Here is a 16,536-nt window from a genome sequence, read left to right as displayed (position 1 = left end):
GATTTTTCTAAGTCAGAAAACAGTTGTTTGACGAAAAACTGTGGAATGGTGAACGAGATACAGATTTTTGAATATTTAAAAACTGGGGAAAAAAGGGCGTAACCACCCACTTTTACACCTTTTTCCCCAGTTTTTAAATATTCAAAAATCTGTATCTCATTCACCGTTGCTCAGTTTTTTATCAAACTACTTTTTTCTGTCTTAAAAAAAATCAGTTCTTCAACATATCAAAAAAATATTTTCCTCTGCAGCCTGACTTAATCATATCACTGACCTACTTGTAGGTGACAACTCATTCACAGACAAACATAAACAAATGGTTTACAGAAACTAAATCTCAATGAGAAGCTTACGGCATGAGGAAACTTCCCCATTTACCAAATTTTCAATTTTTGAACCAGATTTTGCCAATATCTTCCTATCGCTATTAAGTACACTGCTTCAGATAATTTTGTAACTAGATATTGTGATAAGACTATGGCAAAACTTGGTTCGCCAAAATGCCCTTTTAAAGCTATGCTGGTAAATGGGATAGTAATAGCATGGAATGAAGTTGCTTTGGCCATGAGAAAATAAATTCTGTTACACTGACAGAAATTTAACCCATTACTTTTTGTAGTGCATCATGCTATTAGAATATGGCTTAAAATATGAAGATAAAATGTAAAATTAATTTAAAATATTTTTTACAGTTACAGTATCTGATTATAATGCAAGTGATCTGAAAAGGGATGCTATCACAATTATGACTGACTCGTTAATGGAAGTTAAGTCTAAACCTTCTTTTAACCTACCAAAATTGCTCTCTGAAGTAGAAAAAATTACTTCGGTATCTTGGAATATTTATGTTCATGAACTAGTGGATGAACTGTGGGCATGTATTATCAACGGTAAATCCAATGACTATGTTTCTATTTGGAATCGTTATCATACGTTTGCAACAAGTTCTACAAAGAAATGGGAAACTGTCCTTCAATCAAATAAATTATTTGTTGACATAATCCCAGCAAATATTGTATACCAGGAAATAATTATGCAACTGATCAAAAACCTGTTTAGAAAAAGGTACAGTGCTGCAGATAACCCACTAACCCACCATGTTCAGCCCATGTATAAAGAGGAAGATATGTCGATCCGCTACATAGCTGGTTATCTGCCAGCCAATCTGAAGGAGGTTTTCTAAGAATCCTGAAAATGCTGTTGCTGGACAGTATGTTGATTTCTTGCAGTCATGGAAGTCGCCAGTAGATTGTACATCAACTTCATATGATTATACCAGGGAGTGGCTAGAAAAGCAAGATAGAGGTGGTCTTTTCAATGTATCAGATGATGTGTTCCTGTTATTTCGTGACATGAATATTATCTGCAGGCCTTATCTGATGAAGAAAAGGATAGAAGATTTAAGAACAATTAACATTAAAGAGGTTTTGGAAAATGAATTGGTAAACAGTGTTAATGTTAAAAATAGATGGAAAAAACTAGTTGAAAATCGGTTAAATGAAGGTTTAGCAGCTTTACTATTCAAACGTGTATAAACTATTTTATCAAGATGCGTTGTAATGCATTCCTAAAAGTCTACCAAGACTTACAGAAGAAAAGTAGCAAAAATATTTCAAAGAAGGGAGAAAAAAGTTTAAGAAAAACACTTGTAAACTAAATGTAAAATGCGTACTTGTAGTTTTGTCCCTACTTGGTAATTTGGTGGATTCAATTGTTGATTTTAGTTGATGAATATTTCGGCAATTTCCATGTGATGAAGCTTTCAAACTGGAACCAGCTACTTGTACCTGTAGGGTTTGCATGTTGTGACCAAATTGGTTTACTGTTGGGTTATCTCTGCATCCACCAAACCCTCTCTGTTTGAGAAGTATTCTTCTAGAGGGTCCTGTGAAAGTTTTTCACTTAAAATGTATTGCACTCCAGTTTCTTGAAGCAGCATTTGTGCCAACTCAACAAAAGAATACACTGTAAATGTAGAAAAAAAAATGTTATTGACTTAATAAATTTGAAGCATTGAATTAATATGGCCTCATTTTCTATTTTGTTTTTGTTTTTGTTTTTTTCTCGTCAAATTATAAGAAATTGCACATTTTTTAGAAATCATTTTTGTGCAATTGATGTCATTTGCAATACAGTGAATGGTGACATAGCCTGCGTTCATACACAACTCGCCTTCACATTTAACGGGTATGAAGCCAGCGAGTCGCCTGCGGCCCTACGACCAACCCTCGTTCATGCTTTGTAAATTCAATGGGTATAGGTCACTCGCTAATTTTGTTATGAAAACATTAAAGCCAAAGCCCAGCTCTTCCATCTTTGTAATTATCAGGTTTGTGCGTTCCTCCTTTTCCCATCACAACCTTCTTGTATGGGTAGACCCCCCACACACTTATCAGGGCGAATGTTGCCTCTTCTGTCCAGACGTTTTTTCCGATTCATTTTAGGGGAATAGCGAGAAGTCCCGATATTAAAGCAAACAAAACTGGCTTGTCACCGGCGCTGGAGGATGTTAGAAAGAAGTTGAACTATTTGAAGAGGAAGGGTTTAAGAGTAGATTTGAATAATTGCGGATCAGAAATGATACATAATTGAGGAGGCAGAGAGTTCCAGAGTTTAGGAGCAGAGAAAGAAAAAGAGCGTTCACCGGTACGAATATGCTTGACTCGTGGAGTAACAAGTTTGAGGGATTGAGAAGAACGAGTATAACGGGAAGAAACAGGTTTGTCAATAAGCGAACAGAGATAAAGTGGGGCACGACCATGGATAGATTTTTGTGAGAAGAATAATTTTTAAAATGATTCGCTTATCAACTGGAAGCCAGTGAAGAATGTTTAAAATTGGCGTAATGTGGGTGAACCTTTTAGACAATGTTACAACACGAGCAGCAGAGCTCTGAAGTTTTTGAAGGTGTCTAATGCTAATAGCAGGTAAACCATTGAGCAATGCATTGCATTGAGATGAGTGTGATAACTCAAAATAAAGATGTCAGTTGAAAATATAGCTGTTACATCAAGATTAAATTCTGATCCCCATCCCCACCCCGACCCCCAACCGGTCCATCTCCTCCAATTAGATAATTCAATCAGAAATAATAAATAGAAGTTATTATTGCATACGGTACATTAAAAAATCAAAATTCGGTATTAGATCTTTTTGTTACCAGATGAAAGATAAAAGTTGAATTTGAATTCGACATACCCTGGATATCCCCCTGGAGGTTTGTTACCAAATGATAGATAATTCTTTAAAGTATCTTCATGTAAAATCTTATTGCGATTGATCAGCATCTTCTTTACTGTTGCTATGGAGTTTTATATCATACCCGATTTTTTTTCCTGCAAATTTTCAGTCTTATCATTCTTTATTGTTGGTATCCTTTGAAGATGATTTTCTCTAAGTAATAAAAAAAAGTGAGTACCTGTTTGCAAACTTCAAATGCGCATAACTCTGGTTGTAGTTATCCGAATGAATTCACTGAAAGACCAAATTAAAGTTTATCATGTGATCTATTGAGTGGTACTAAAAAAAGGTCAATTTTGAAAATTCCAACCAAGCGACTCATTAGGCCACGTAAAAAAAAACAATTTGGTTAGCATCCTTTAAGTATCAAATTTCATGGTAGGGAGGGAGGTTTTTTTTTTTTTTTTTTTTCTTGTTGAACATGAAAAACCAGCGTCGGAAGGAAAATTAGCAAAACAAAGAAGAGGAAAACAGAGACCAAAATTGGATACAAGAAATCATGTAATTCATCTATAGCAAGCAGATAAACTTTGCCATGAATAACATTCATATTGAAATCCCTATAGTATGAAGTTTTAAAACATGCAACACTGTAAATGTTTACAGAACTGATGTTATCGATGATAGGTTTATAAGGCATTCAATCCTCTAATTGGCAAGTGTAATTGCTGTTGGATTTGAAATTAAAAATAAAAATAACAAAAGCAAAATAAGAAGATTGAAGTATGTCATAGTTGTATAGTAATTCTTTATTGTCCATTCATAAACAGAAAATTAATTTTTGAACTGGCATTTTTTACAATTGATTACAAACAATGGGCCCATACAGAGCTCATGAGTTAATATTTGTAATTGTTTATTCAACAACTATACTAGGGAGTATGTACATGTAGTGATAATACTCAATAGTGAATACTGTTAATGAGTTTGACTAGTATCATGTGCTATGTTTATGCTGAGAAACACTTTGACATCCAGAGGACACAGAACTAGGAGGATGCTGCGTTATGGGATGTGTGACCGGAAATGGTCTGCCAGTTGGTTGTTACCATGCGCCAGTGATGTTGGAGTACAGCAAGATGAAACTATTTATGTAATGCATGAATAAAGTTCGGTGTTTGTCGGGTAGTGAAATGAATATTGTACATTTTAAGTGCTCCGCCTATGCATAAGTGTAAGCTAAATTACGGTGATTAATTAGCGAAGATATGGAGACAATTATTTCAAAGTTCCCTCTTTCTAAGAGGGGATGCAAATTCTTTGTGAAAATGAGTACGCCGCAGTACTCATTTTCACAAAGGAATACACGCAGCTGCTTAGCTAACAATATGCAAATTTACATGAACACCTAGGAAGAAAGGTGCAATCACGTTCTCTTGCCTAGCAAACGTCTGTACTGCAGCGTGGGGGGGGGGGCCCTAGCCTACTGATGTACTGTGTATAGCAGGGGACGATGAAGCATAATATGACAGGCCTAGGCCTAAGTAGACAGTGCAATTATAGGCCTATGTGATAGAAAGTACACTTTCAAAAGAAATAAATTAAAATAAGATAAAAAAAATTAACTAGGGCCTAAGAATAATTCAGTTGCAGACGTACCTTGTTTAAGTATTATATGCTAACTATGCGGCTCTTGTAGCCCTAGCTAGGCAAGGCATTCATGTGCAAAGCAGTGGTGTTTGTTTAATCATGAGAAAAGCAGGCCGGGAAAGTTTGCCTTATCAGAAAATATGACGTATGCATGCTAACTATAGTGTGAGTGTGACGTCCCCAAAAAATAAAAATTTTCTATTATAACCAAAACATTAATAACTACAAGGTTTGTGGGCGTAAATTCCCTTCATACGAATTAAGGGTAGCACCATCTCCTTGCCATACAAATTACAGCTCCCATTGACGTCTCAGTCGAGAAATACGGGTAGCTGAAGTTTTTCTCGAAAATCTGACTACAGTACGAAAAACCAAATCGAAATTCACATTCCACTTCTGACTCTTGAGTTGCTTCGCACACGCCGCTGAGGGCGGCATTCCGGGAACCCTGCATCTAGTTGGACCAGCTGTTTGGAAACATCACGTCACTGTACCAGCATGTGAATATTCCATGCTTTGTGTTTAAGTTTGTGTTTGCTGGACATTATAACTGGATCATACTGGGTTTGTTGTTGGAACAACACAACAGTCATCATTGATGCCATGCAAGAGTTTCGCCAGAAAAAACAAAATAGGCCGTCCAAAATGGAAGCTAGTGGGCGTGGCACTGAGCCGATGGGCGAGCCACGCCCATTGTTAGGAATCCCCACCGATTATTGGTACGAAAACGTACATTCAATCAATAAATGTTGTTTTTATCAAATGTAAATATTATTTAGCTTTAGTTTAATGTAACATTCGATAGATTTGAAGAATTTGCTAAAGGTAGACCAGGCCCAATTAGGCTAGGCCAAGCTGATTAGGCCAAGCTGATTAGGCCAAGCTGTCTAAGCCGTCACGGTAAAAGTTGCCGTCCTAAATAATTGTAAGCAGTCCAAAAGACGGCCGGACGGCTCGCTGGCTAATAATACGCATGTACTATTTCGCCACTATATATTTTGTTATAATTATACTGATGGTATTTTGGTACTACTTTATAGAGAGTAGTAATGCGCACTTGCCGCGACATGCGTGCGTGCGTATGGTTATCTGTAACAGTACTATGCACTGTGGTTGTTGTTGAATAAACGAGGCTCTCCTATACAGACCATGAACAAGGTTGTGGCTGTGTTCAGGGATGTCACCACGCTGGTCGGCGGTGGACGGGCCCGTCTAGCACTCAACATTTCCGACCAGGATTTACAGGCTCCCGACCACCACTATTATTTCAACAGTTTACAAATTGTAACAAAATAATTTGTTTACCTAAACACAATAGACAGGCTAAATTGATAAAGACAAGAAGAATACAATAAATGTTTCCGTGGTTACGTTAATTGTAACAAAATACTGCACTGCCCTGCTATTCATCGCTAACTGAACTGCCTAGGCCCAGTTGAGTCATAGCGAACGTCGTGGGCCGGCATGACACGGATGCTGTACACATTCAAAGGTTAAAGTTGAAATCATGACCATTCAAGTGTTTTATTATGAGAGCATGATCCGGGGCAGGAAGATTATTAAAAATTTACGAAAAACTGATTTATGTTTTATTTCTTTACTTTGTTTTCATTTTGTATTTTAAGTTTTTCACTTTAAGTTATAATTGATATATAATGTGTAAATGGACAAAAAATAAATAAATGAGTGCACATGAATCAGTGACATACACATTCATCGTGGTAATCGTCAAACATGTGAAATTTACGGCAAACAATGCGGCTGGGTACAGTCGGATCGACGTTTTGTCACCGGGATTTGTTCATTATTATTTTTTAATCTAAAACAAAGCATGTCAACTATTGAATTTAATTAAGCCTACAGTAAGTATATTCTGGTATATTTTATTAAATCATCATGGCATAGTAAAATGAATTGAGATGATAATTACAAAAGTAGAAACTAAGCAAGTATACAATTCAAAAAAATTACATTATTACTACATTATTGTAAATATTATTAATACAAAGAACAAGTATACAATTCAAAAAAATTACATTATTACTACATTATTGTAAATATTATTACAAAGAACAAAGAATACAATATTAATACAAAGAACAAAGAATACAAATATTATAAAACATCAATTGCACTTACGAAAACATTAAATCATTAAACTACAATACATATTACACATATTGAAGAATATCTATTGCACTTACGGAAAACATTAAAATATTAAACTGTTCAATAAAAAGTTCAACGTGAAAATTTCCCCCCGTTTGAATAAGCGCCCCTTCTAATTTGAATAAACTCAATAACTCAATTAATCCCGGACTGTGTGGATGTTGGCATGATTTGAGGTGTGGAGTGGAATCACATTCTCCTTTAGTCAATATCAAAATGAGGATATTTATCTTGGACAGATGAGAGCTCCCTGGACAGACAGTATATTTCCAACCAGTAGATTCTGTCTCTTATACACATCTAGATGTGTATAAGAGACAGAACACATTCTCATCTGAGTTTTCAAGAAAACATGCAATGATCATGCCATTATGCTGATCTCAATCAGCCGATGGCCAACAAGCTAACCACCACCACTAATTTCATCTGCTATTCTGCTGTTATGTAATACATGTACAGTACTCACAACTTTCTTGTCATGACAAGCCATGCTCTTTGGACGAAAGTTTTCGCCGCACCACCATTCGTAATTTGCGGTTTCCTGATATCCTTATAATCATTTTTCATTCAAAATATGCCTCTTGAATTTAATAAGTTCTCATAAGAACCCCTCGATTTTCATCTATTTCCATAAGCGCCCCCTCAATTTCCACTCTGTTTTGATAAGTGCCCCGTTTGAATAAGCGCCCCTCAAAAAGTGCAAAAAATATTTTAAGCGCCCGGGCGCTTATTCGCGCGAGTACGGTAATTCAGATTATTTCAGACACATACAAAAAAAAAAAACACACGCACAAAAAAGATTGAGACTTTGAAATTATGAACATTATGAAAAATATAAACAATGTAAACAAGTCTCATCTTCATCTGTTTTGTTGCATTCCTCAAATTCTGGCCAAGACCTACCTGGACCTAGCCTAAAAAAATCGCGTCAGCTAGCCTTGGGCCTAGGCCTGCTTGACTTAGGCCTTTTGGTTTTTAAGAGCTTCCACGATTACGGAGACCCCCCCCCCAGGGAAAACGGGGAATGGCGACCCCCCCCCCGGGAAAACGGGGGATGATCGCCGACGGGCACTCCAAAAAGCTGGTGACATCCCTGTGTGTTTATTGTGTCAGTCTTAATGCTTATTTGTGAGCGTGTTTGCATGGATATGTGCTATCCAGACGTAACAATTTGGCGACGAGGATATATGAAACCTAACTGTCCCATCAAATACTGACAATTTAGCTTAGTAGAAGCGCAACTAGCTGGAAAAGTTTTATTATTTTCTTAAAGAGAGAACGCCATCTTCGTTGGATTATAGACACGAGGTAAGCCGCTTACCGGGCCTAGCTATGATACGTCTAGATTCAGGCCACGATATGGGCCTTAGCTTGGACCATAGTTTTAATATAGATGGAGACCCCACAACTCAGTCAGCCCGATGGAAACTTCGGAAGAGATCTGTGGATATTTATATCACTGCTAGGGGCGTAACAGATAGTAAACAAAAGGAAGCCATACTGCTACACGCAGGCGGGCCACGATTGCAAGAAATTTTCGCATCGTTACCAGAGCAACCAAATGTGGAAGGAGCAGAGGTTCCGGATGAATACCAGAAAACTTTGCAGAAGCTAGACTCGTATTTTGAACCTAAAATTAACGAAACCTATGAGCGTCACAAGTTTAGAAGATTAAAACAAAGCAGTGGTGAGTCCATATCAACATTCTTAACTAAATTGCATGTGCAGGCTGATCTTTGGTCTGCCTGTTTTTGAAATGATAAAGACTTAATGCGCAACCTGTACAACCAATGATGATAAAAGTGGAAGTGAATGGCAAGGACTTGAACTTTGAACTGGACACTGGGGCTACTTATACAGTAATCCCTGAGCATGTGTTTTACGATACATTTCCAAATTTAGAGTTAAGTGATACTCAATTAAGTTTTAAGAGTTTTACTGGTGAAAAAGTTAAACCAAAAGGCAAAGCCAAAGTTAATGTGGTTTACAAGGGCCAATGTAAGTTACTTGAACTTTACATTGTAAATGAAGCAAAGCAGTTGTTGTTTGGTAGAGATTGGTTAAGTAGTATAAAGGTAGATTGGAAAGAAGTGGTAGATGGTACTCAGTACGTTAATAAACTAGAGAAGTCCTAGACAAACATAAGAGTCTGTTTGATGGCAAACTGGGTCTTCTTAAAGGTATTAAAGCCAACATAGAATTAGTAGAAAATGCCAAACCATATGTAAGTAAGTGCCACCGGGTACCGTATGCACTCAAGACCAAGGTCAATGATGAAATTGACAGGTTAGTCCAGCAGGGCATAATGTCCCTCATTACCCACACCGAATGGTGTAGTACCATCGTGACGGTCAGAAAGAAATCTGGGGATGTCCAAATTTGTGGGAACTATAAGCCGTCGGTAAATCCCTTATTAAAGCCAGTAGCTCCCCCAAATATTAATGTGGATGACATACTGGCAAACCTAGCTGGGGGTACTAAGTTCACAACACTAGATTTAGCACAGGCATATAACCAAATGGAGTTGTGTGAAGAGTATAAATCAATATTAAGTGTCATTATGGAAAAAGGTTTTTACAAACCAAATCGTCTTCCATTTGGCATTACTACAGCGCCAGCTATATGGCAAAATGCGATGACTAATGTTTTAACTGGACTAAATGGTGTTCAGACATATCTAGATGACATTATCATAACTGGTAGAAACAATAGAGAGCACCTAGATAATTTGAACAAGGTGTTGACCAGGTTAAGCGAATACGGTTTGAAACTCAAAAAGGAGAAATGTGAGTTCATGCGGGACTCTGTATCATTCCTTGGACATGTTATTGATAAGGAGGGGGTACATAAGAGTCAGATCAAAACGGATCAAATCCTTTCGATACCATTACCCAAAGATGTTGGGCAGCTGAGATCGTTTCTTGGCATGATTAGCTATAACATGAGTGTACAGTAGTAAAGGTCCATATGTTGGAATGTACTAATGCTCTTAAATGCCAAATATCACCAAAAAAAAACAAAAAACAAAAACAAAAACTATAAAATAAAAATCTGATAATTTTTTTTTCCAGAAAAGATAACAACAATGAAAAATCAACCAAAGATGACAAATGAAGAAACAGTTTTCCTACGAGGTTACATAATTTCAATACTCTGCATGCGAAATGCATGCAGATCTGGTGTCATTACCAATATGACATTGCAAGAATTCAAACTAGCCGAACTAATTGAAGGCAAATGGTGTGTGACAGTAAGTAACAAAACATGAAGGATATCAATATATTCCCCCATATCAGACGCGACTTAAAATAGTAAATTATGTAAAAAACCAGGGATTCATCTTATGTGTGAACAATCTGCAACACAGTATTACTGAGGCCATTACATGTAATGTTGGAAAAGGGGTCAAAGTTCCAATGGTCTGCCAAAGCCAAGAAAGCTTTTGAAAATTCAAAGTTAGCTTTAGCGAATTCAGGATTTGTAGTACACTTTAACCCTGATCTCCCATTAAAGGCGACGACAGATGCTTCCCCAGAGGGAGTGGGAGCAATATTGTCTCATATTGACAATGGTCAAGAAAGACCAATAAAGTTCGCGTCAAGGGCTCTCAACAAAACAGAAAGAAATTATCCACAAATTGAAAGGGAAGCTCTTGCCATAGTGTTTGCATTAAAGAAGTTTTACCCTTATGTCTATGGGAAACAATTTATTTTAGAAACGGATAATAAGCCCCTACAAAGATATTTGGACCTAAGACTGGATTGCCTGTCCTCGCAGCAGAGCGAATGCAAAGATGAGCGTTGTATTTAGCTGGTTTTGACTATGAGATTAAGTTTAGAAGTGGGAAGGCAAATGCTAATGTCGATTGTCTTTCTAGACTACCTATTGACCCTGCGCCCCAATTAAAACCTATTGAGGTTAGTATTGATCTAATGGAAAACTTACCTGTAAGTCATGCTGATATTAAACATGAGAACAAAGATAGAATTCTATCTAGAGTTAAGCGACATTTAATTGATGGTTGGCTTAATTATGATACTGATCTGAAGCCGTACTATCAGCGTAGAGATGAGTTAACGATTGAAGGCGATTGCATCTTATGGGGTATGCGCGTAATTATTCCACCTAAACTGAGAACTAGAGTTGTTAACGATCTACATATAGGCCATATGGGCATAGTGAAAATGAATAGTCTAGCACGGTCGTATTGTTGGTGGCCGGGTATTGATAGCCAGATTGAAGAGATTGCTAAGAAATGTGATTCGTGTCATCGAATCCAAGGGAAACCTCCTTTAGCTCCATTACACCCATGGCTACCTGCTACAGAAAGGTGAGAGAGAATCCATATTGACTTTGCCGGTCCGTGTGAGGGATTAATGTTTTTAATCGTTGTTGATGCCTTCTCAAAATGGCCAGAAGCTGTAATTATGAGTTCTACTACATCAGAGAAAAACATTGAAGAATTAAGGTCATTGTTTAGTAGATATGGGTTACCTAAAATTGTGGTATCAGACAATGGTCCTCAGCTTACCTCTCACGAATTTGCAAAATTTATGAAGGAAAATGGGATTATCTATAAGTTTTCATGTCCAGGGCAACCTGCAACAAATGGACAAGCAGAAAGGTTCGTCCAAACAATGAAACAGGGTCTTAAGGCGTCCAAACATGATTGTTGCTCAATTAATACTAGATTAAGTAGGTTCCTGTTAGCCTATCGCAACTCAGAGCATAACTTAACTAAGCAGACGCCAGCCCAGTTATTCATGAAGCGTCCTTTAAGGTCTAGATTGGATATATTGAGACCAAATTTAAATGAATCTGTAAGAAACAGGTTACATAATGAGATGCAAAAGTCTAAGTCTAGAATGAGAGTCTTTGAAGTAAATGATTTGGTATACACAAGAGACTTTCGAGGGAAGGATAAGATGAAATGGTCTGCTGGTGTAATTGTAAAGAAACTTGGTCCATTACGGTATCAAGTGAGTGTAGGAAGTCAACTGTGGTTGAGACATGCAGATCAAATTATGATTCGGTATTCAGAACCATTAGTAGAGAAAGGTGAATTAGAAGAACCTGAAGTACCGGATGAATTATAGGAAAAGTTGTTTGACGATAAGGATAATGATAGGACTATGGTTGTAAATGATAAACCAGGTGAAGCTGTAAGCAATAAGCCTGAAATATAAGAAAGTCCATCAGAACACGTAAACAAACAAAAAGGTACATAGTGGAATGTTAAACATTAAGTACTCTATCTTAATTGAGGCATAACTATTTGATGTTATGGTTAACGAGTGTTGAAAGCATATACAGTGAAAGTATGCATTGTTCTGTTTTGAAGTTTAATTGTTTAGTTGTTAAAATGGTCTTAATATTATGTTAATCTAAAGATTACATAAAAGTTGGCAAGGGAGAAATGTTATATACTGATGGTATTTTGGTACTACTTTATAGAGAGTAGTAATACACACTTGCCGCGACATGCGTGCGTGCGTATGGTTATCTGTAACAGTGCTATGCACTGTGGTTGTTGTTGAATAAACGAGGCTCTACTATAGACCTATCCAAGAGAGCATTTTTGAGTGTCGCCCTCTATTGTCGGCGCCATTACTGGGGGGTGGCATTTGCGAAATTGGGGATACTGTAATTTTATGTAATGCCGAGTTCCTTGGTTTTGTTTATCAACGGAGGAGGAGTACTGAGATATGCGGCTTTTTAATTTGATAGAATAATCCCGTCAGTCGTCACCTACGCCTACATAATTTATCACAGCTCTCACAATGAGATAAGTATATTTTTCGTGTATTTTTGCAACAAAGATAGGACTTGGTTTAGGGCCCTAGCTAGCTTAGGGCCTAACTCGGTTGCTACTACTTGGGCCTAGGTGATCAGCAGGACAAACGTGCCTTTGTAACGCGGTGGGGTAACCAACCGTGCAGCAGCAGATAACCGATTCTATCTGTAGCCTAGTTTAAAAGTTTGCACCTAAATTGATCAAACGAGTATTCAGTAGTCTTTCTACTACAAGTCACCAGTGAGCTTCAGTGATTCCGGTGTCTGTAATTTAAAACATAACATCATAAGCCTATCCTACTATAATAACTACTACTACATACATGCCAAGTTTGAGTTTGGCTGTGGATGGAGATTTGCACAGGAACGAAACAATTTTGGCGTGGGTCGAGGGCCCGCCCAGGGCCCTGGAAATTTTTAGGCCTAGATGCTCTCTGGTGCACTCTGAGCAGATCTCTAGTGCTCAAATTAAATCTTAAAAATGGGGTAATATATACTAACATTTTTTGAAAAATAAAATTCTATAGCTTTATTTCAGTGTTAAAACTCTTAACTTTATTTATTTTTTTCAACAAAATTTTCAAAATACTCAAATACACGTTTTACATTTGACAAACAATTCTTTTGGTAAAACAAGTTAAACTAAAAAGGAGATATATGTAAAAGAGAGGCTGAAGCATCATTTGCTCTCTTTTGATGAATGTAACTGGTTGTATGCCCAAGTTGCACCCTTAGCTTTCTTCAAAATTTCTGTTGGTGTTTCATAGGCATGGACAGGTAAGTGTTGTGCCAGCTTGATGGTTAGGATACTTGAGAGTGTACCCTTTGTAAAACCATCGTGGATTCTGGTTCGCTGAAAGTATTGATATGCATGATCGCGGTTGTAAAGTTAAAATAGAAATGACGTAATGTGTACAGCGCCACCAGTGTTAATTTTACACGAATACATTGTTTACTATCGGAACGGCATGTATTTTCGCGAAGCGATAGAACTTTCGTAGATTTTATATGCCTTATAAAACTACAGAATTGTCACGTTTTGGATATTTTTGTATTAAATTGTGGGTTTTAATAAAAAATCTTGAGATTATTAGAAAAGCTGGAGATTTTAGGCTAGTGGTGGGAGAGCTGGAGGTTAGGGCGAAAAGCAGGAGTCTCCCGCCAAATGCGGGAGACTTGGTAGGTATGCTACTAGGGCCTAGGCCTAGGCTAGGCCAGGCATACTGAGACAGTACTGCTGTAGGGGGTAGTAGTAGTAGTAGTAGTGGACCTGCTGTTGTTTCTACCACACAGGAACCCCTAGGCCTAGCTAGGTAGTTTTGGTGGATTAATCGGTAAGATCTACTTGCATTTTGTAAACCATTGAAATAGGCTAAAGGCATACCATAGCCTAGGCCTATATGCCCATGTATGAGAAAAGATGTCTATGAATTTTCAGTGTAAAATTTTTTTTAAAAGGAGGCCTATATAGGCCTACTTATTCACTTTTGTGTGTAGGCCTAGGCCTATGTGTTTTTTTTTTGTTTTTTTGTTTTTTTATATTTAACACTTTTTTGTTCATCTTCTTACTTTACTCCTAGGCCGTAGGTAGGCCGTAGGTAGGCCAGGCCTGAATAAATGATTAACTTTTTGAAGTGTTTTTTTTCCCTCTCTTTTTTGCCAGATATTTGCACCAGTGTGCGATTGAGTAAGATTAAGAAAAGAAAGAATGTGGGGCCTGGCAAAGTTTGTGCTGTGTACAGCTGTAAAAATAATAGCAAAAAGATTGCAGAATGGAAAAACTCTATTTGTATAACAATGCCAGACATTCAGAGTGCCCATGTTTGCAACCTTATAAAGTGCACCGTCTGCTAAATGGCCATAGAGATGATTCTGCAGCAAATTTATGGCAATGGCTGAAGAACATTAAACGGAAAAATTTCAAACCCACTAATGATAGTCGAGTGAGTAAATGTACAGTATTTTGTTTTATTTTCGTCTAGGCCACATAATTTAATTCAAACGAATTGTTTGTAACTAGGCCTACAACTTTTTTTTCATATGTTTTTATGCTTGGTTTTGTTTTTCTCTTGCTTTTCCTGTTAATGTGAAGTGTATACATATTAAGCTTTATGCACTGGCCTATATATATATATATAAATTGATTATGAATGTTTTGTTAAAATATGATTTCTTTTACAGCTATGTTCTATTCATTCATTTCGTTGACGGAGAGCCAACAAAGGATCATCCTTACCCAGTCATTAACATGGGATACGATAATTACGTAAGTTAAAAATCAAAAGTTTATTCTGCCTGTTTGCATACAGTATGTACTGTATTTTGAGGTTATGTGAATTCTGACCGAGAATTAAACTCAATCTCAAAAATTTAAAAAAGTTACTCTCTGTTTTCTAGTTACTGTATGTGGAGTTACTGTAGAGTATTCATTGAGATAGCACGATCTTATTGCTGAAAGCACTAATAATTCCAGATTATTGTGGTTAATTGGGTGCTGTACTACTAATTTAAAAGAACATTATAAAAGTACAGTGCACCCTCCAATTCGAGACCCCTCTAAATCTAGACCACTTTTCCAAAGAACCAAATTACAATCTCCCATCTATTAACACCAAGCTAACCCTCTATAGGGAGACCGAACCCCGAGACCACCCCAAATATTCAAGTCTCAAATGTGGTCTTGAATTGAAGGGCAAACTGTATACTTGGCACATCAAGAAATAATTATTGTCGTCTTTTTTTTTTTAACAGAAACCATTATGTCCTGGTAGACCTGCTCCTAGAGTATGAGATGTAAATACAGTTGAAGAAATGAAAGAACACTCAGAAACCAAAAAAACTCCTACTGATGTCAACATGATTCAATCGTGTTCCTCTTTGGAACGGAACACTGAACTGAAAACCAAAGATGCCTGTGTTCAGTGGTGTGATCCTGCCAAGACAGATCATAATTATGCTTCGGATTGTAATGTTCATAAGGTTTCCAAATCTACACAGACTGATGCCTCTCCTGCAATTACAGCTCATGAAATGAACGAAAATACATTAAAATTTTAAACTGGTTTGTCCAAACCTGTATTTTGGGAATTCATTAATTCTTTGTTGATGTGGAATGACAATGTACCAAATTTTAAGCTTAAAGCCCCATTCCCGGCAAAATTTCACTAAAAATGACTTTTTTTAGAAAATATGCATTTGCATTACTCCAATTATTATAAATCATGGAAAAATATTGGCATGAATTCTAGTTTTACGCAAAAGAATTTTTAAAAATGAGAAATACAGACTATTTCTCATAAAATATTACCATTTTCTCGACGAATTCATCGTTACTAGGCAAATTCAGAGGTTGTAGATCGCATCCACTGGAATACTCTCGCTTTTATGTATACTTTATACAGTCAATAAAGAGCGCCCTCTCTAATGAGATTACTTTTTGTACTTCGCATCTCGCACAATGCGGTCGTTCGGTTAGGCTGAGATATGTTTGTTTAAGTGTCAAAATCTCGGTCAGAATCAGTTTTTTAACAAAGTTGAAGTAATTCTTATGAAATTTTATATTTCACAAGTGTCAATACTAGCAACGGAAAATATCATGTCAGCCGTTTTTATGTGTGATAACAGAACCTAAATCGAGGTAAGGCTAGGCCTAGCCAGCAGCATTGGATAGGCTAATGTTTTCGGCGCCTACGATATTTCTTCTCACGACCTATCGCAAAATCAACATGAAAAATTCATCCGCAT

General features: G+C 37.0%; 1 protein-coding gene across 1 annotated transcript; it reads left to right on the top strand.

Annotated features, from left to right (window-relative positions):
- Positions 1–11,374: 11,374 nt before the first annotated feature.
- LOC117112060 (uncharacterized protein K02A2.6-like) lies at positions 11,375–12,095 on the top strand. Its single transcript, XM_033255117.1, has one exon. It carries the CDS (start codon positions 11,376–11,378, stop codon positions 12,093–12,095), a length of 720 nt encoding a protein of 239 aa, XP_033111008.1. The 5' UTR covers position 11,375.
- Positions 12,096–16,536: the final 4,441 nt, after the last annotated feature.

Source organism: Anneissia japonica, unplaced genomic scaffold (assembly GCF_011630105.1).
Source record: "Anneissia japonica isolate Jap-2015-1 unplaced genomic scaffold, ASM1163010v1 scaffold699_len907043_cov185, whole genome shotgun sequence".
Classification (NCBI taxonomy): domain Eukaryota; kingdom Metazoa; phylum Echinodermata; class Crinoidea; order Comatulida; family Comatulidae; genus Anneissia; species Anneissia japonica.
The sequence above is the reverse complement of the archived record's forward strand: the minus strand, read 5'-3'. Positions and strand labels throughout refer to the sequence as shown.

What these genes read in the sequence shown, in the direction of transcription:
- LOC117112060 (XM_033255117.1), top strand. Translation starts at nt 11,376, where the DNA reads ATGTTTTTAATCGTTGTTGATGCCTTCTCAAAATGGCCAGAAGCTGTA.